This window comes from Balaenoptera ricei, chromosome 14 (genome assembly GCF_028023285.1).
Source record: "Balaenoptera ricei isolate mBalRic1 chromosome 14, mBalRic1.hap2, whole genome shotgun sequence".
Lineage (NCBI taxonomy): Eukaryota > Metazoa > Chordata > Mammalia > Artiodactyla > Balaenopteridae > Balaenoptera > Balaenoptera ricei.
In genome coordinates, this window is record NC_082652.1 from 81,706,966 (window position 1) to 81,727,947 (window position 20,982).

The following is a 20,982-nucleotide window of genomic DNA, read 5'->3' on the forward strand; positions in this document are numbered from 1 at the left end:
TCTGCTAATGAGAAATTATAATGCTGCCTTAAATAAACCAGGCTGGGTTACAACTGGCAACAAAATATCAAATACACATTAAAAAAAACTACTAGGTGTAAACTGTGGGTGGACACACGGTGTCTCTAAAAGAATGATATACAGATGACTGATGGCAAAACTAAATATCATGTTTATTGTTATGAAAGCCTCAACTTTTACTTGAATTCTATTTGCCTATTTTAAATGTCTGCAATTATAAATCAGTGTGCCCTTAAGTGTGGTACATATACCATTGGTGGCAATGAGATGCTTTTAGGTGGTATACAAATACTTTTCAATTAAGTAATTTTTAAAATGCATTCTATAAAACCACTACTTTTTCCATTTATAGAGATACAAAGAAGTCTTCTAAAATAAAGTTACTAAGTAAAAACAAGTGAGCAGAACAATCTACGGTATTAGAAGTCAAATATGGGCAAAACAATCTATGGTATTAGAAGTCAAAAGAGTGATTACCTCTGGGGAGGAAAGAGGCAGAGAGGGATTTCTAGGTTACCAGCAGTACTTTTTTATCTGGGTGATGATTATACAGGTGTACTCTGATAATTTATGAAGCTGAACACTTATGGGTTCCTGCATGTCTTTGTATATGTTACAGTTTAATAAAAAGTCTGCTCTAAATATGAGTGATTTAAAGAAAAATATTTAAAAAATAATGGTACACGTATATGGAAAAATCCATGAAGATGATACATATAGGACTCACGTTTGGGAAACACTGGTATAAGTAACACAACATAAAATGAGTTCAACTGTATTTTTGTACCTTTATAGGATTATGATGTCAACTTTTACACTGTTAGTTTCATATTCCTGAAGTGAGGTTGTGAGTCGTACCTCGAAGCTAGGTGGACAATGGGTGGCCCACGGGTTCTTGCTCTTCATCACTGCTCTATACGACATCACTGTCTGGACCTGTTCAGTTTGAGGCCAATGTCACAGATTTGCTCTCTACATAAACCAGCTTGTTTTTAAAAGGAAAAACCTCTGTTTCACTGTTAGACTGTGGGTATAGCCATATCACAAACACAGGCTATCAGTCACAAAAAGGACAATGTGAAGGAACGGTTCAGCACAGACAAACCACCTACTGCTGGAGATGTAACTTCAACTGTACCCAGATGGTGGGTTAGCAATATTCTCCTTGCAGTGATAAAGAGCTACTAGAGGATACGCCCTTCATATGAAACTGTTAAATAATTTTAACTCCTCTGTTTAAGAAATGGAAATATTCTTATAAGACAAGTACATGTCCACTGCAAAAAAATTCAGATGAAAGTCAAAGGAGAAAGTAAAAATCACCCATAATCTCATCTCCTAGACATATATTAACATTTTAATGTCAAGCTTTCTACACCTATTTCTCAGCACACACATTTATTTAACAACGTGGAATCATACTATACATAATATGTAACTTGCGTTTTGATCTTTACAATATAGGTGGACATTCTTCTATGTCAATTATAATGTAGATCTAAATTTCTTAATGTAGATGGTATCCTATATTCTAATGAGTGCACAGTATTCTACTGTATGTCCATGATTTACCCTATGCCCTACTGCTTGACATTTAGGTTTTTCTGCAATAAATATATTACAAATATGTATATGCATATGAAATAAGTATCTGTGTAAAGGTATATCACTGCCTTACAACAGAATTTAAGGTAACAACTTGTGATATAATGACAAGAATTCAAGATACTTTACTTCAGTCATCAACACATTTTTTAAAAAAAAAATCATCAAAAATAATTATTTAAAAGTCATCTCACCCGTAAAGAGATGAGGAAATTTAATAGGCAATATCACAGCCTCTTTCAGTGCTTCTTTGGCGCCTTCGAGACCGGCAACATCGCTCCATTTCACATTTGGTCGCTCTATAACAATGGCGCCTACAAAACATTAGGTCATCTTTAAAGAGGACTATTCCATCAAACTTAGAAGACAACATGAAATAATGATGAAATACAGAAATGCATTATAACTTTGTCTGGAAAAGTTCTATGTATTAAAAACATTTCTGAAAGTGTGTGATGAGGACGAAGTTGTTAGGGAGTAGTGAGAGGGAGTCAGGGCCTGGGGTGGGGAGCCAGATAACCTGGGGTAAAGTCACTTAACTTTTCTATCTCCACCTCCTCATGGTGAAATAAGAACAATACCATCTGCCCAAACTACTTAGACAGGTTAGTATAAAGATCAAATGACGTAATGAATATTAGAGTGCTTGGAAAAGCACCAAACATTACAAAAAGTAGTTGTAATGTTTGAGTACGCTGATTCTGGAATATCTCCTATTTCTCCTTTTAACCAAAAGGAACGGTGATCTAATGCTCTCCTTAACTACAAAAAGAAAATATACTTAACAACTTTAACTGAAGATAGACAGGCAGATGGATGGATGGACAGACACACAGAGGGAGAGGGGAAGGGAGGGGCAAGGAAGGGACGGGGACGATGGAGAGGAGAAGGTGTACTCTTACAGACTTGCAATACTTTCCCAAGATTTGCCAAATTTTCTATTCGGCTTCTAAATAGACCTATTTACAATTTTTGTACATTAACAAAGTCATTCAAATGATTTAGTTTTTGGACTATATTCAAAAGCCATAGCAAACTGTTGCAGTAAGGAGAAGTAAAAATCAGTAAGAGTCTACAAAAGATTTCTCTTACTATAGCGTGCTGGCAAAACTTTCCAGATCTTTTATCAAAATCTTTCCCAATTTTCAGTATATAGAAATTGCTCAACTACAAACTACAAAGTAGCCTGCTCAAAGGTGATGTGTAATTGTTTTAAGTATAATATCACCACTCACACAATCTACTGATTACCTATGATATTAGTTTTATGGGTATTTTTTCTTGTTTTGAAAGATCATCTGTTATTCTAAGAATGCTATACTCTGCAACTTACCTCCCTAAATTATGAAAATCTTTAACTATACATTAAAATGAAATGAGGAGACTTCCCTGGTGGCGCAATGGTTAAGAATCCACCTGCCAATGCAGGGGACATGGGTTCGAGCCCTGGTCCGGAAAGATCCCACATGCCACAGAGCAACTAAGCCTGTGTGCCACAAACTACTGAGCCTGTGCTCTAGAGCCCGCGAGCCACAACTACTGAGCCCGCACACCTAGAGCCCGTGCTCTGGAACAAAAAAGCCACCGCAATGAGAAGCCCGCGCACATCAAGGAAGAGTAGCCCCCGCTCGCCACAACTAGAGAAAGCCCGCACACAGCAACAAAGACCCAATACAGATGAAAATAAATAAGTTTATGAAAAAAAATAATGAAATGAAACCATAAACAATTTTAGCATTCTAAAAGTTCAGACCAAGTATAAATTAAGAAAAAAAGTCAATTCACTTTTTCTTTCCTATGTCCCATACAGATTAGTAACCCTACATGAGAAAAATATTACATCATCTGATAGGATTTTGTGTCAGTTAAACAAAAGTAAATTTATATATAAGCATTATCTGGTCAACTAAAATTTTTTGTTATGAATTTTCTAAATGTGTCATAATTTATCTTCACATTTAACTAATACTTTTCTCTTTAAAAGTTCAAGTTAGGTGACTTTGGAATGTCAGTGATAAAAGACTATTTAGACAAAAGTAGTATCAATTATTAGACACTGATTAATGGTTTTTAAAATTAAAAGAGAGGGATTATTAGAAAATAAAAGCCAAATAATTTGATAATTCCCAATTGTATAAATTTATCCATTTTTTGATTATACTATTTATTATACTAATATGTTATTTAACCTCAAAGTCACTGAATATCAAAATTAACAGAAAATTCAAATCATGAATTTTAATTTTAATAATAAAATATACACTTAATGTGATAACCTAAAACAGAAGTAAAAAGATTTGGAAAATTGTTTCAGGAAAAATGAGGAAAGATTCAAAAAAGGATATTATATGATGAAATCCATCAGCAAACCATGAAACTAAAAGATGGAGAAAAAGGACTCTCAGATATGAAAGGCTAGGACTCCTTCATATTCTATTTCATCCTGAAATTCCAAATAAATGTCCTCATTTAAATGTTTTAAGCATCTGTATTTTTATACATCCCTGGGCCTTACTATCACTCAAAGGAAATGTAAAAAAAAAAATTCCTTATTAAAAATTGTATCTTTTTCAAAATTAAAGATACAATCCAATTTTTACTTCAGTGGGGCAGAGCCAGAGAGAGGAGGAACAAAACCAAAAGAACAGATAGAAAAAAGGTTTTTGCCTTACAAGTAAAATAAAGCCACTTGGCATGGACCACTGGGTTGCCCAAAAATACTCACTGAGGATGAAGCATGACCACACTGCTCGAGGCAGTGGAAACTCAGTTACTGCCCTTGGACTACACCCACCACTGAAGCTGGCGTGTAAAAATACCCTCGTTAACTGTAGTGTTTTCAAAATACTATCCTTATAGTATTACCCTATACATCCCAGAGGGGTCGGTAAGACAGAAATATTACCAAAATGGAGATCAGAATAGCAAGATTAGAGGTCTGGCCAAGCTAGGTAAGTTCACCAATCACTAACCAATCATTATATAGGCTGAGCCTATATAATGGATATCTTTCCCAGATATGTGTTCTATTCAGCAAGATTCAAATGAATGAATAAAATACATGTTACCCATGACTGAGCAAAAATTCAACTTGAAAAATCATTAGATAACATATCAAAGAACAATCAAGTCTCAGTAACTAAAGAAGCCAGCAATTAAATAGATGCCTTTTTAGATACACAGAGCTACTATTTATTGAGTCCCTAGTACTGTCAGATGTAATATTAGGCAGTTTTTACATTGTCATTAACCTTTTAATTGCTCTGAAAATATTCTTAACTTCCATTTTAGAGTTGGGTCTCAGACTCTGAGAGGTTAGGGAACTTGCCCAAGACTAGACAGATTTAAGCAGCAGATCCCAGAGTGGAATCCAGATGTGAATGGAGCTACAATCTATGCCCTCTGGATAAGGCCACTTCACTACAGTAGAGGAGAAAGGGCTTTTATAGGTGTGGAAGGGAAAAAACTGAAAGCGGAAAGAGGGAAATGTAAATGGGAATGCTGAAATAGGATAAAAAAGCAGATTAGGAAGAGCAGGTAGGAAACATGAAATAAATAGCATCAATGAATAAGCTACAGCAACAGCAATAAAAGCCAAGTGTGAGTCCTAATGCATTCTGTTCCTGACAGGAAATTTCAATACCATCAGATTTTATAGTAAGCTAATAGTATAACTGCTACCCTCTCTAAAAGGGGGCAAATAAGAAAAAATGAAAGAGAGTAAGCTTTTTAAGGCAGATATAAAATGAAACAATATTTTTACTGCATGGAAAAAACCCAACCCATTAGAGACCCTATAGAGCAAATCTTATAAAAATGGTCTCAACAAAGCCAGCATGTGACCACTGGGAACCAAAGCCAGTTCTTGAACCTCATTTAAATACAGGTGGGGAAAAAACCCAATTCAAATAGACAATTCACTATGAGTTTTTAAAAAATAAAATAGTAAATTTAAAAATGAAATCTAAAGCAACCTTGAAGTTGACTCTGTAGTTTCTTTTTTTCAGGATCATCAGATTCTCCTTCCCCATCACTGTCATTCCTAATAAAAAGAATTTAATATATTCAAATGATCACTCATTGCTATCAAACTAAGGCAAAAAATAAAGGAAAAGATTAACCTGAAATATCCGTAATTTAAGTGGCAAAATAAGACACTCACATTAAAAGTTAAGCTGATTTTATTACTTTTCAGAATATACTAAACAAAATAGTAAGCAGGCATATTACCCATCAAAATGGAATCATGAACAGGAAATGGACAAAAAGACCAGAATGAAGTCAGGAACTAGCTCCAAATTCCCACAACATACCTATTTATGTACTGATATTAATTCATAAATGCATGACCCACATCTCATTCCACAAAAGATTTAAGATGAATTACAGGAGTGTTGTAAACAATTAACAATAAAAAAAAATCAGGACCAGGCAAACTATATATTAGAACAAGAAGCCATAACTAGGAGGGAAAAAAACCCCCAAAATATCAACTATTTAATAAGGTACAAAGGTGCATAACCCTTAGCCTGGGGGTTCCAAAGGATGGATGAAGCTTTTGATGAAAATGAACGGACCCCAAAGAACAAGGAGATCAATGCACACATTTCGTATCTAGGGATTTATTCCGAGGAAACAATTTTAAATGAGTTCAAGGATTTGACTACAAGGATAATCATGCCCATATTGTTTGCAATAGGGAAAAAATTAGAAATAATGTATATTCAATTATAAGGATTAGCACGTGACAGAATACACTGCAATCTTCAAAGCAAAAAAATATGGCATTACATTATTTTTCACATACAAGACATAAAGGGGAATAAAAAGATTGACAGGTTTTATCTCAGAATGGGCTTGCTTGGTTATCACAGGATGGTGGGGTTATTTATGGGTAAGGTGGAGACTGCAAACTGATTCACCTTGACATTCACTCCAACCTTCTTCTACTGCGCTTTCTTGTACAGTAAAGACTGTACTTGCTATAAAACTGCCCTTCCCAGGCCCCCCTGCAGCTGAGGCTCCACAGGAGACCGAAGTCCTCCTGGAAGGCAGAAGCAAGCAACTGCACGCGAGGAGACGCCTGTAGGTGAAAGCACTGCTTTGCTGAGGGCGCTGTGGCAGGGCCCTCTGCCCACTCCCCGGCACCGGAATGTTGGGCAAGGGAGCTGGCAGCAGTGGGACCCCTGCTGGAACTACCCCGGTGGAGGGGGCATTGCTCCTAGCCATACGGAATCCAAACTTGACTCCCTGGCCCTCGAATTCTGTAAGGGAATGCACTACAGGGATCCCTGCTTTCCCAAAGTTTGCTTTATGCCACTTTGCTTTTACAGAAGACCTACATTAGTACCTGTTTTCAGTAACTGAAAGATATCCAAAGACGATTATTGCTTTTATGAAGAAAGGCAAAAAACGAAAATAGCATTTAGCGTTTGTTTTGCAGTGACTCTTATGAGGCAGCACGCACCCTGAGCGGTGAGAGCGGCCCCACCAAGCGCCTTCCGAGAACCACACTCCATCTCGGCACCAAGCTGCCACAGCTTTGAACTGTGTCTGTCAGCATCTGTGCTTTATCTCCATTTATTTTTGTGCATCCATTAGCAAGAGGTAATTGCTTCCTTGCTTTACCCCATTTCAGCTTAAAGTGGGTCCCGCCATCCAACACAGAACAGGCATCCCCCCGCTAGGCAGACATCTTAGGAGGGACACTACACGGTCTCCAAGCAAGACCAGGTGAGGCTCAACTCCCAGGGGAGAGGACGTTTCTGCTGGTCAGGGGGTCTCAGTGAGATCTGGGGACCCAGGTACTGGAGGGCAAGTGATCCTTCCCAACAGTTTTCATTTCATTTTCATTTGGAGTCCCAGTCTTACAACACATGCCCCAACTTTCACATAAGAAACCCAGTGAGGTTCAACTGATTTTGAAATCCAATAAGCTATGACATCAGCTGGGGTCTAATTTTTGTCATGCCAATGCTAGAGCTATAAGATAAAATATTCTCAGGGTATCAAAGGAACTCCCTGGTTCCCCGACCATGTCTTGAACAGAGAATATAAAACCTTGAGCTTATAAGTTTTTTCAAACTCTCCCATGTAGTTTGAAGCAGGCTGTCAACTCCAGTTCTTAAAATGGCCTTTTGTAGTAGCCACAAAGCCCCCAAAGCACTGCCTTCAAGGCACTCGATGCCTGGTGACCACGGGGATTATCTAAGTAACTTGTACCACTGCTTACCATGGACTGTAAGTATTACATCCTATAATGCTAACCAGAATTTCCTGCCTTCATATCCAACGAGGCCAGATAACCCCACCCCAGAGTCCTGTTTTCTCAGAGTATGTTGTCACTTGGAACCACTTCTGGCACCAATTAATAGAATGATCAGAGGATCTGGGTAGAGTATGTTCCCACTGCTCAGCACAGAGCCTGACATGCACACATTAGGTGCTGAATATATAAATTCTGCATCTGTAAGTGATATATCCCCCATCTAGGAAGACATTTCAGAAATGGGTTTTGATGTTTATAACCTATGCTGTGTTGCTTTCTTTCAATGATAAAGTAAAGCAAATCTGATGCAAATCCACATCAAAAAACTTATATATCCAAAATTTGTTCTACATTACCAGTTGTTTTTCATTTTGTCCGTGTGCTTAGTACTAAGTCAATACTACTAGTCAAAGATTCAATTCACAGATTACTCCTACAATTTTAAACTTCATTACATAATGGCCAGAGGGTAAAGAATTGAGTAGCATTCCTACCAAATGTTTTTTCTACTACTACCAGGCCGTCAAGGAGAGCAATTTGAGGTATATCACCCCCGAAGCTTGGTAAACTAGGGGTCCACAAACTTTTTCTGTAAAGGACCAGACAATAAATATTTTAGATTTTGTAGGCCATACGGTCCCTTGTCACAACTACTCAGCTTTGCTGGTACAGCACAAAAACAGCCACAGACAACAGGTAAGTGAAGGCATGAGGCCGTGTTCCAATAAAACTTTAGTTACGAAAGCAGGCAGCAGGTCAGATTTGGCCCATGAGTCATGGTTTGCCAACACCTAGTTTAAACAAAAGAAATTTACTTCACAAATTAAATTTTATCCTGTAATTCGATACAATACAATCTCACTCTAAAATACATACCCCTTCTCATCAGCTGGACTTGGCTGGCCCTCTTTCACTGGCTTCTGTGGTTTTTTCTCCTTCTTCTTCAGGTACTCCTTCAGTTTTTCTGCTCTATCAAGATACTCTGTACACTTTGCCCTGATACTTTGCTTGGCTTTATCACCCTGTGCTTCATCTATTGAAGGGAAACGAGAGAGATGTTTCCTTTAGTATTCTTTACAGACAGGTATAAACTCCTAGACATACTTTCCCAACAAGGAAAATCTATTTTGGAGGAGAGAGAAAAGATCATCTCTGGCTCGTCATAATCCATGATTATCAATCTTTTCTACTCCTTCCCCCAGCAGGGTTGGGGGCCAACAGTGAGTGTGAGTCAGAAAGAGTTCTGAGCAAGACACTAGGATATCTTAACTTAATGTTAAATAATAATAAGAAATTATTTAATATTCTGTGGGCTTCATACTCTTCCCTTACATTCTGTGCAGACAGCTGAAAGCTGCTTATCTCATACAAAACCAATTATAAGACAAATATAAGTAAAGCAATATTAACCATTTCCATCAATGTCTACATAAGCTTTATTTCAGAGTATAAAAAGTGACAGAAATCCCATATATTATGAGTACCACCAGTAGAGTAATTTTACTAAAGGCCCCTGTGAGAGCTGTTTGAATAGGAGACTTCAGCAATATATGCAGTGTATGGGATTAGCCCCACCTATCTTATATGTTATGATTCATTCTTAGTTTCACTTTAATGTGACAGAAAAATCTCAAAATTAAATAGGGAAGCTCAAAAGAAAATCTTAAATTATCCAACTGCTAAAATTTTTATTTAAAAAAAACCCTAAGTTTGCCAGAAAGACACTTTTGCAATGTCTTATTTCACATATGTGCAGCATTCGGTTTAAGACCCATGAAGGCAGGGGTCTTTATCCATCTCTTCCTCACCGCTGTACCCAGTGCCTAGAACACTAGCTGGCAGGTGGTAAACACTGAATACATATTTGGAAATACACAAAATGTCTCCCAACCTGTTTTTGTTTGTTTCTGTTTTGGCTGCACCGCAAGGCACGTGGGATCTTAGTTCCCCGACCAGGGATCGAACCCGCGCCCCCTGCAGTGGAAGCGTGGAGTCTTAACCACTGGACCGCCAGGAAAGTCCCCCAACCTATTTTTAAAACATCTATTTTCAAAGAGATGTTTAGAAAATGAGTAGGTCCAGATGACATAATCTGGGTACATAACCAGTAAAATGAAAACTTTTTCCACTGACTATATGGCATTTTAATATGTTTAGGTGTACCAAGTAATAACTATGACAGCTGTGCACATCTGTTGGCTGAGTACTTAAAAACTACTAAGAAGCTAGTGCGACTTTTTTGCAAACTGATGGTTTATAATTTTCTGGCATTGTACTTCAATTTTTATAAATGAAATAGAATAACCTTTTCTTTTAGTGTTTTTAAATAAAAAAACAAATGATGACCTTACATTTAACTACATGGAGAAAATACTGTACAGCGTGTTGGTAGAGTTGAAGGGCTTCCTCGTAGTTCCCAGCTTTGTCTTCCTGGGCTGCTTTGCTAGCAAGATCTATCGCTTTCTGTTTGAAGGGAGGCAAAACCATACCATCAAAATCAAAGCATAGCATAAGTTTGAAATAAATAATCATGTTGAATGTTTTCTTTAAAAATGAAAGCAACCTTGTAACAATCTACCTTTTTTTTCTAAATCACAACTGCATTGTATTATAAATTATAATTATTTATAAAATGCAAATTACATTTCTTCTACAGGTAAATGCTATCTGAACACCTCTTTATCTAGTACCAATCACTGAGATTCTCACATAATTTTTCACTCAACAAAAGTCAAGCTCAGGGCTAGTAAGGAATAATCAAGTAACATGAAAATTCAAGTTAAAAGCATTTATGGAAATTCTCAAAAATCAAATGTCTAAAGCATATGACAACAGTAAAATTTAAATGGGGTAAAACCCCTTCAGAAGCAATAGGGCAATGAAATACCAAGAGTCTGAAAAATACCGAAATCTTTTAACTCAGTAATTAACTAAAAGGTTCACTGAGCAAAGACAAACCAGAGAGGTCTTTTAAAAAAACAAAAACAAAACTTGAAAACTTAAATTTTAAATAGCAAAAAGATGCCACACAATATAAAAAGTAGAATTGTTAAAATAATATTAAGCAATATTCATAATAATATGGAAAAATGAATAATGGAAGTTTTTAAAAAGCATTATACAATTTTTACATATAGCATGAGATCAAGTATTTGAAACAATGGCAAACAAACAAATAAATAAACTTTTAAAAAGCACAGAAGAAAGATGGGAAGGAAATTTCACAAAGCTTATCTTTGATAAGACTCAGTTTTTTTCATTTTCTACTTCTTCACATCTTCCAGAAATTCCATAATGAAATGGGCAACTTTTGTAGTATTTTTTTTTAACTTTTTATTTTATATTGGAGTAGAGTTGATTAGCAATACCACGTTAGTTTCAGGTGTGCAGCAAAGTGATTCAGTTGTACATATACACGTATCTACTCTTTTTCAAGTTCTTTTCCCATTTAGGTTGCTACATAATATTGAGCAGAGTTCCCTGTGCTATACAGTAGGTCCTGGTTGGTTATCCATTTTATTTTACTTTATTAAAACTTATTTTATTTTTTTATTTTTGGCTGCGTTGGGTCTTTGTTGCTGCGCGCGGGCTTTCTCTAGTTGCGGCGAGCGGGGACTACTCTTCGTTGCAGTGCGCTGGCTTCTCTCTGCGGTGGCTTCTCTTGTTGTGGAGTACAGGCTCTAGGCTTGGGGCCTTCAGTAGTTGTGATGCGTGTGGGCTCAGCAGTTGTGGCTCGCGGGCTCTAGAGCGCAGGCTCAGTAGTTGTGGCGCAGGGGCTTAGTTGCTCCGCAGCATGTGGGATCTTCCCGGACCAGGGCTGGAACCCGCGTCCCCTGAACTGGCAGGCGGATTCTTAAGCACTGTGCCACCAGGGAAGCCCAGATCCATTTTAAATACAGCAGTGTGGACATGTCATCCCAAACTTCCTAACTGTCCCTCTCCCACCCCCGCAACCATAAGTTCGTTCTCTAAGTCTGTGAGTCTGTTTCTGTTTTGTAAGTTCAAAAGTTGTAAATAACTTTAAAAAAAAAAACACACAACTACCAGAAATAGATCCATACAGCTACGTCCAACTGAATTTTGACAAAGATATAGAAAGGCAAGTTAATGGCAGAAAGATAGGCTTTTAAAGAAATGGTTCCAGAGCAAATGAACATCCATAAGCCAAAAAAAAAAGAGAGAGGGAGAACACCTCAAACTAAACCCTGTACTCTGTACAAAAATTAACTTGAAATGGATCATGGACTTAAATATAAAACGTAAAACTATAAAATCCTTAGAAAAAACAAAGAGTATCTTCACCATCTAGGGCTAGGCAAAGAGTTCTTAGACTTGACACCAAAAGCACAATATATAAAAAGAAAAAATAAAAACAGTATATTGGCATAAAAAAAGACACATAGATCAATGGAACAGAAGAAAGAGCCCAGGAATAAACCAACACATATGTTCTCAATTAATTTACCACAAAGGAGCAAAGAACATATGATGGGGAAAGAACAGTCTCTTCAATAAATGATGCTGGGAAAACTGGACAGCCAAATGCAAAAGAATGAAAATGAATACTATCTTATACAATACACAAAAATAACTCAAAATGGATTAAAGATTTGAACATAAGACCTGAAACCATAAAACTCCTAGAAGAAAACATAGATGATAAGCTCCTTGACGTTAGTCTTGGTGATAATTTTTTGGATTTGATGCCACAAAGGCAACAAAAGCAAAAATAAGTGTGACTACATCAAACAAAAAAGCTTCTGCACAGCAAAAGAAATAATCAACAGAATGAAAAGGTAACCTACTGAATGGGAGAAAATACTTGCAAATCATACATATCTGATAAGGGGTTAATATCAAAAAATATAAAATACTCATACAAATCAAGAGCAAAACCCAAAACAATTTGATCAAAAAATGGGCAGTGGATCTGAATAAACATTTTTCCAAAGAAGACACACATTTGGCCAACAGGTACATGAAAAGGTGCTCAACATCATTAATCATCAGGAAAATGCAGATCAAAACAACAATGCGCTATCACCTCACACCCATCAGAATGGCTATTATCAAAGAGATAAGAAATAAAAAGTGTTGGTGAGGATGTAGAGAACAGGGAACTCTAGCGTACTTTTGATGGAAGTATAAATTGGTGCCGTTACTATGGAAAATAGTACAGAGGTTCGTCAAAAAATTAAAAACAGAACTACCATATGATCCAGCAATTCCACTCCTGGGTATTTATCTGAAGAAAATGAAAATATTAACTTGAAAAGATACGTGCACCCCCATGTTCACTGCAGCATTATTTACAACAGCCAAGATATGGAAACAACCTAAGTGCCCACCAATGGATGACTGGATAAAGAAAAAATATATATATCAAATATTATTCAGCCATAAAAAAGGAAATCTTGCCATTTGCAAAAACATGGATGGAACCTGAGGGCATTATGCTAAGTGAAATAAGTCAGACTGAGAAAGACAAATACCACATGATCTTACTTATATGGGGAATCTAAAAAAAATCCCCCAGAAACAAAAACAAGAAATGAGCTCACAGACAGACGACAGACTGGTGGTTGCCAGAGGTGGGGGGTGGACAAAACGGGTGAAGGGGGTCCAAAGGTACAAACTTCCAGCATAAAGTAAATCAGTCATGGGGATGTCATGTGTAGCATGGTGACTATAATTAATAATACTCTATTACGTACTTTTGAAAGTTGCCACAAGAAAAAAATTTTGTAACCATGTATGGTGACAGATGTTAACCAGATGTACTGTGGTGATCACCTCACAATATAAACAAATATTGAACCATGTTGCACACCTGAAACTAATATAACGTTATATATCAATTACACCTCAAAGGAAAAAAAAATAATGATAAATTGGACCTCATCAAACTTAAAAATTTTGGGTCTGTAAAAGAGCCTGTTAAAAGGATGAAAAGACAAGCCAAAGAGTGGGAGAAATGTTTGCAAACCACATGTTTGGGAAAGGACTAGTACTTAGAATACAGAAAGAACTCTCAAAAATCAAGTTTAAAAACAACTGAAGTAGAAAATAAGCTAAAGACATAAATAGACATTTCACCAAAGAGGATATACAGATGGCAAATAAGCACATGAAAAGATGTTCAACATCACTAGCCGTTAGGGAAATGCAAATTAGAACCACAGTGAGATATCACTAAACACATACCAGAATGGCTTAAATTAAAAATAGTGACAATGCCAAATAGTGGTGAGGATACAGAGAACTGGATCCCTTATACATTGCTGAGATGTAAAATGGTACAGTCACTCTGGGAAACAGGTTTGTTTTTTTTACAAATCTAAACATGCAACCACCACATGAATCAGCAACTGCACTCCTGGGCATTTATCTCAGAGAAATAAGACTACGTTCACACAAAAACTTGTACTTGAACATTCCAGATGCCCTTCATGGTTAAACCGTGGTACACCCAGACCAGGGAGTACTACTCAGTGACAAAAAAGAATGAACTACCGATATACACAACTTGGATGAATCTTGAGGGAATTAAGCTAGGTGAAAAGAACCAATCCCAAAAGGTTACGTACTGCATGATTCCATTCACATAACCTCAAATGACAAAACCAGAGGTGAAGAACCGTTTAGTATTGTCAGGAGACAGGAATGCGGGGGGAAGAGAAAGGGAAGTAACTGTGGTTATAAAAGGGCAACGAGAGGGATCCTTTTGGAGAGAACTCTTCTGTATCATGACTATGGCGGGGGATACAGGAATTAACTCGACGGAACTCTGTGTACACACACACACACACACACACTTAAGACTGGGGAAATCTGAGTAAGACAGTAGATAATATCAATGTCAACATCCGGGTTGTGATACTGTACTATAGTTTTACGAGATGCTGACACTGGGGACAACTGGGTGAAGGGTACACAGGCCCTCTCTGTATTATTTCTCCCAACTGCATGTGAATCTACAATCATCTCAAAATAAAATTTTCATTAAGAAAACTATCTTTAATATTTTAAAATATGCACACACATACAAATTAAGAACAAGCATGGTTTACTGAAACATTCCACCTGGATTAATTTAGGTAGTAAAACTATTCAACAGAAATAAGAGCCAGTAGAAAAAAATAATCATGGTTATGCTATATTAAAAATAAGCATACAATTAAGATAAGAAATTATTCAAATAATCCAAAAACTAATCATATGTTGAAAATATTATATTTTGAAGCAGTTGCTCATGGACTGCATAGAGATGGGATAAATGGGAGGAACAGGCCTTCCCTCTTCTGTGGCAGGAGGGAAGAAAAATAAACGGTGTGTCTCAGAACTGATAAAATGTAGCAGTACATGTTTCACAGTTCAAATAGCCTGAACTTCCAGCTAAATTTCCAAGTTTGGTAAACTCAGCAGGATATAAAAGGTGGAGTCACAGCACCTGGTCAACTGGTGGTTTGGTGTACCTGGTCTTATAAAAATGCATCCAGAAGGCTCAGAGGCTAAGTCACGCAGCAGAAGTAACTCCTTCCTTTTTCTGGCTATGATTTCCTTCTTATGCTATTTTGAATTGCTGTGCCACTCACCTCTTCAGCTACGCATTCCCCTCATTTGCTGTCAGCCCTCTTTTAGGAACCAAAATGACATTTGTTAAAATTCGTACAGTCAGTATTTAATAATCTAGCTCCAAATATGGTACCAATCACTTTAAAGCAGCCTTTTCTCTGATGATGGATGCATCTGTATTTGCACTGTCCAATACGGGAGCATATGGCTTTTGAAACTTTTGGCTAATGTGACTGAAGAGTTTTAAGTTTTATTTAAGTAAAATTTAAATTTAAATTGCCAGATGTGGCTACCATACTGGACAGCACATGTTAAACCTTTAATCAAAGATGATGATTGGAGGATATGCATCTTTTTTTCCCCTGATGAATGCTCCACTTCACCCTTGTTTCTGTTAGCATTTTTCATTTGAAACAAAATTAACTGTGTCTTGCATGGTTTGGGAGTGCCAATTATTCTTTCAGAATATAATCCTGACCGTCTCCATCGCTACCACCCTAGCTCAATCCACTATCACATTTGTCAAACCTACCGCCTAGCCTCCTCTAAGCGTCCAGCCTGCTTCCACACTTGATACGGAAGTCCACACAGCACCAGTGAAGGGCACCCTTTGATGGCTTCCCACTGCAAACAATAAATCCCAAATGCTGGGTCGTGATCTACCTGGGCCCTGGCTCTGTCTGGGTCTCACCTGAAACCCTCTAGCCCCCCTTCACTCAGGCAGCCTGCGGACTAGGACCCCTCTGCCCACAACACTCTTCCCTGCTCTTTCCCCAGATGGATGCACAATGGTCTCGTTTTCAGGCACAGTTCACATGCCAAGTCCTCAGAGAGGCCCTCCCTAATCTCCTACTTCAAAGGCTGCACCCCACCCCTGATCTCAGCTCTCCCCTCACTCTGCACTTTTATCCCATTGCTGTGTTTATCATTATTCCCCTGTATACTCACTTATTGGCCATCTCCTTTAATATACAGGGAAGCTCCACAAGGAAGGGGACTTCCACCGCTGGCACGCAAACAGCCCTCCTTCAGCTATCCCTGACACTAAAACCCCCTTCAGCTTGCTTCTGTTTCTCTGCTACCTTCAGAACCCAAATCTCACCAGAGCAGTCTCTACTCTTTCCAGTTCCTTTTTTTCTACTTACCCTTCAGCTGCCAATCTGGGCTTCTGTCCCTTATCTTATCAATAAAACTGCTCATATCAAGGTTCTCTGTGATGCAGATCCAAAGACCAGCTCTGCGTCCATCCTGATCTCTCGACAATATTCTAAGACAGCATCACTTCCCTTCTGGAACACTGCCCTCTGCTGAGCTCCCAAGCACCACTTTCCCCATTTTCCTCCCACCTCTGACAGCTCCTGCTCGGTTTCCTTTGCTGATTCTTCTTCTTGCACCTGACCCTGAAACATTAGGGTTCCTCAGGGCTTGGGCTTCTTTCTGTTTACTCCCTCCCTATGTGAGCTGTTCTCAATGATTGAAGCTGATTATCTTTAGGCTGATGATTCCCAAATTTATTCAATTTTAAAACACACCACTCTTCTGTTTAAAATCCTTCCAGTGGCGTTTCTGTGTATGTGGGTTTTGTTTTGTTTTGGTCTGTCCTCTCCCACTAGAGTGTAAGCTCCATGAGGACAGGAGTCATGCCTGTTGTACTGGCTTTTTTATATTCTGGAGTCTTGCAAAGAGGCTGGCACAAGATTAACTGAATCTCAGGATCAGCCAGGATCCAGTCATCAATATGGAGGCACAAAGGCTGGGAACCCCTGGGACTGTCCTTTTCAGATTAGGAGACCATGATGTGTCCACGCTAGAAAACCCTGGGAAACTGGGTAAATCCCAGACCCACCCATCTCAGGAGGAAACATGTCTCAGCCCCCGTCTTTCAAGGCTGATTCTTTCCCTGGTGCTCTGGAGCCCATTCCTACCTTCCTCATCAGACATTTAGTCCCCTCAATTATATGAACTCAACTGTTCTCCCCAACCTAACCTTTCCCTTTTTTGGGGAGCATTCCTTAGCATAAAAATGTATGCACATCCTATCTTAGACTCATAGCTACAAAACACCAACAGAAACACACCAGCTCTCCCCAATTCTAAGGTCCCCATGTAGCTACCATCTTATTCAATACTTACCTCCTCACCTCCACAGCAAAGTCCCAAAGAGAACCCGAAGTTCATCTCGGTTTCTTGATTCCTCCCACGGCAATGCTTCCTGCTCCCTGACTGCCAGATCTGTCACTTATCTAGTTATGGGTAACTACGTGAGCACTTAGCCCTCGTAAGAGACACCTCACATGGCCTCCTTTGGCCATCAAGGCACCATCCTCTCCAGGTTTTACTCTTGGCTATGTCAAGATTCTTTTTCAGGCTCCCTTTTCTCTCTCATTAAACGCTGATATTCTACTGGGTCTGTACCTTGGTCCTTGTCTTTCCTCATTCTATAAACTTTCCAAGACGGCCACACCTCTGCTACCATCCGTATGCTGTTAACTCCCAAATCCTTATTGCCAGCCTAGCCTAAGTTCTAGACATACATACCCAGCTGCTCAATGGACAGTTCTACCTGACTGTCCCCACAAGCATTTCAAGCCCCAGAAGTTCAGGACCACCCTGGCCCCAAATATGCCCCCTCTTCTTGTAATCCCCATGTCAAGCTGTGCCCTGTACACACACAATGGTTTCATTCTAAAACAAAAACTTGAGCTTACTGCCTCCTCTGACTCCCCATCTACAGCAGGATGGGGACCAATCACCTCTGTGCAGCACACACTGCTCCTTGTCATGTGGCTTAACTAGGCTCAACCTCTCACCTGGCACACTCTGTTCCCGTCACACCAAACTACAGGGACAACCCGGATGGCTCAGACTTCGTACCTTTGTGTACAGTGTGCTCTCCACCTGGAATACCCTATCCCATTGTCTCCCTGTAAAACTCCAGCTTCTCCAACACTCAGCACAGTCATTGTGGTCCTCCAGCTGCAAAGTCCTCCGCAGCACCCCCAGGAGGCCTAGCCTATGCTTCCTCTAAATTCCCACTGCCTCTGGTACATCCTTCCAAAGGTCACGAAGTATCCTAGTAGTCCCTTTATATGTCTGATGTTTTCACATCAGAATATAAGCCCTTGGAAATCAAGGATGATACATTTCTTTTATGATTCCCCAACATGTAGCAAAATGCATGGCATAGTAGACTCTCAGAAAAGTAAATATTCAGGACTGAGTAAACTTTGAGTTCTATACACAATGAACTTGCAGTTTCTCCCAACCCTCTCCAAGGTTTGTTACACTTCTAGGCTGAGGCATATGTTGTTTTTCTCTGCTTGGAATGCATCCCACTTTCTTGTCCAAGAAGGCATGACTTCATAGTGAAAAAGTACAAACTTATAAGCAGAAAGCCCTGGATTCAAAACTAATCCAAGTCTTTAATACTAATTAACTGTATGTCTCTGGGCAAATCATAAACTTAATAAGCTTTGGTTTCTTATACTGTGAAACTGGAGTAATACCTTGAAGAGTTGTTTTGAGGACTAAATGAGATCACATCAAACACCAGGCAGACAATTAGTGTCAGTACCTTTCACTCTTATCTAAGCTCACATCATCTTCTCTGTGGAACATTTCTCATTTATCCTTGATGAGTTACACAAGCCCTTCCTTTCTGCCCTCCCACACTAACCTTTAATTCTATTATAGTATTACTGCATTATTTTATTTTGATTTTTAATTATCTGCATTCCTCCATTTAATTATAAGCATCTGGCTATGGGGATTTTGCATTGTTCAGTGGGAAAGTTATTCGTTAGTTGAATATTCTTCATCCAAATTTCCTACATTAGAAGGTGGAAAAGCTTGAATGAGAAAGCACACCTGTGACCCAACCACTGATAAAAGTATAACTCATTATCTCTCCCTCTGTTTAACACTATCAATTATGCCTTTAATATGGGTCAATCTCGATCTGATTCACTGAAGAACATACATAATTCAATTCAAATATGATGCAAAGGATTACAGAATGAAACTGCAAATGTTTCAAAATTTAAAAATCAGTAAATAGATGAAAATTATATTGTAGAATGCCCAAATCACGTGCAAACTCTTGACAAATGAAAAGTTGGTGTACTATGCATAAAACAGATGAGCAACAAGGATATACTGTATAGAACAGGAAATTACAGCCATTATCTTGTATTAACTTTTAATGGAGTATAATCTGTAGAAATACTAAATCACTATGCTGTACACCTGAAACTAATATAATACTGTAAATCAATAAAACGTCAATAAAAACGTTTTTAAAAGATGGTCGAATAAAACTATGCAGTTAACTGACAAACCAACAAGGATGAAGACAAGCTAGGCACTTCAAAAGAAATCACCTTTGATCCTCAAAGGAACAATAGTTTTATCAAATGACCAATACTTTTTCCAAGTACATTTACCAAAAAGACCCCTTCTGAATGGTGCTACAAAAACACTAATGTTAAGTGAAGATTGTTGCGTCTTAGTTTAATGAAATCTTGTTGGAAAAAATACACATAAATCAACACATGACTTATTCTTTATTCTAAGAAATAAGTCACATTGCAATTATATTTTGTGAAAGACATAAAACATTTATTTTCATAATCTTTTGGGTCGATTTTCATGATAAAAGTCCCAAGCAAGTGCCCCACCTCCTTTTTGGTGAAAATTTGATCTCGATTTGAATCAGTCTACTTTCAGTGATTTTTCTTCAGGATCAATTATCCTGGGCTAAGTAGATTCTCTATTAATTATCCCAGGTGCCTGTACCAGGCACTCAACAAAAGCCTTTTCAACTGCAAGATCAAGACAAAGATTCAATATAGGGATTCACGCTACTCTTTTGTCCCAAACTTGACTAGTGCACTGGAGCTCTCGAGGTTAAGTCACATTCTAAACTCCACTGAAGCCCCAGGTCCATTCTAGGGATGGGAGCCACTGTTTCAAACATTTCTCATCTCAATGAATTCCATTCCACAGAGGTCTAACAATTAAGTCTAAAGTATCAGGATTACATGCTTTATGAACAAAACACTGAACTCACTGCGGTAGGGGTGGGAAAGAAGTCACAAAGGAGTTTAAGAAAACTCCATGATCTTATTTATATACTATATTTTGGGAGCCATTAGCGTGCACCTGAACGTATAGCTCAATGAATTCACGGATTCCTCAGATTCTGAGACTGTGCTCACGTTTCTATTCACCTGACAGCTCGAAAAGAAAGGCTTTGCTACACCAGCTTGAGGAACTAGGAGAGAACTCGAACCACCCTATTTTCAACTGGTCCAGCGTAAGGCACTGGATACATTATGTTCCTTCCTCTCTCCCTTACACTGACTGCAGCGTTCGTGCCTCTGTTCAAAGCTCTGCCCAGCTCGGTTCAAACTCGGCTGGTTTGAAAAGGAAAAAACAAAAACAAAAGCCTCAACAAAAGTCAAAAGTCCCACAAAGCCAGTGGGCTTGGGAAACCCCGGAAGCAGGCGGAAAGC

At 38.4% G+C, this 20,982-nt stretch overlaps 1 protein-coding gene across 1 annotated transcript in view; it reads right to left on the bottom strand.

Moving 5' to 3' along the window:
• Positions 1–20,982, bottom strand: part of VPS4B (vacuolar protein sorting 4 homolog B) — a 30,735-nt gene that overhangs the window by 9,410 nt on the left and 343 nt on the right. Inside the window, exons 2-5 of the mRNA XM_059893684.1 lie at positions 10,246–10,357; positions 8,771–8,927; positions 5,601–5,668; positions 1,821–1,940 (exon numbers count right to left, since the gene is read on the bottom strand). Coding sequence (XP_059749667.1) covers positions 1,821–1,940; positions 5,601–5,668; positions 8,771–8,927; positions 10,246–10,357 — 457 coding nt within the window. The remainder of the gene's footprint in view (positions 1–1,820; positions 1,941–5,600; positions 5,669–8,770; positions 8,928–10,245; positions 10,358–20,982) is intronic.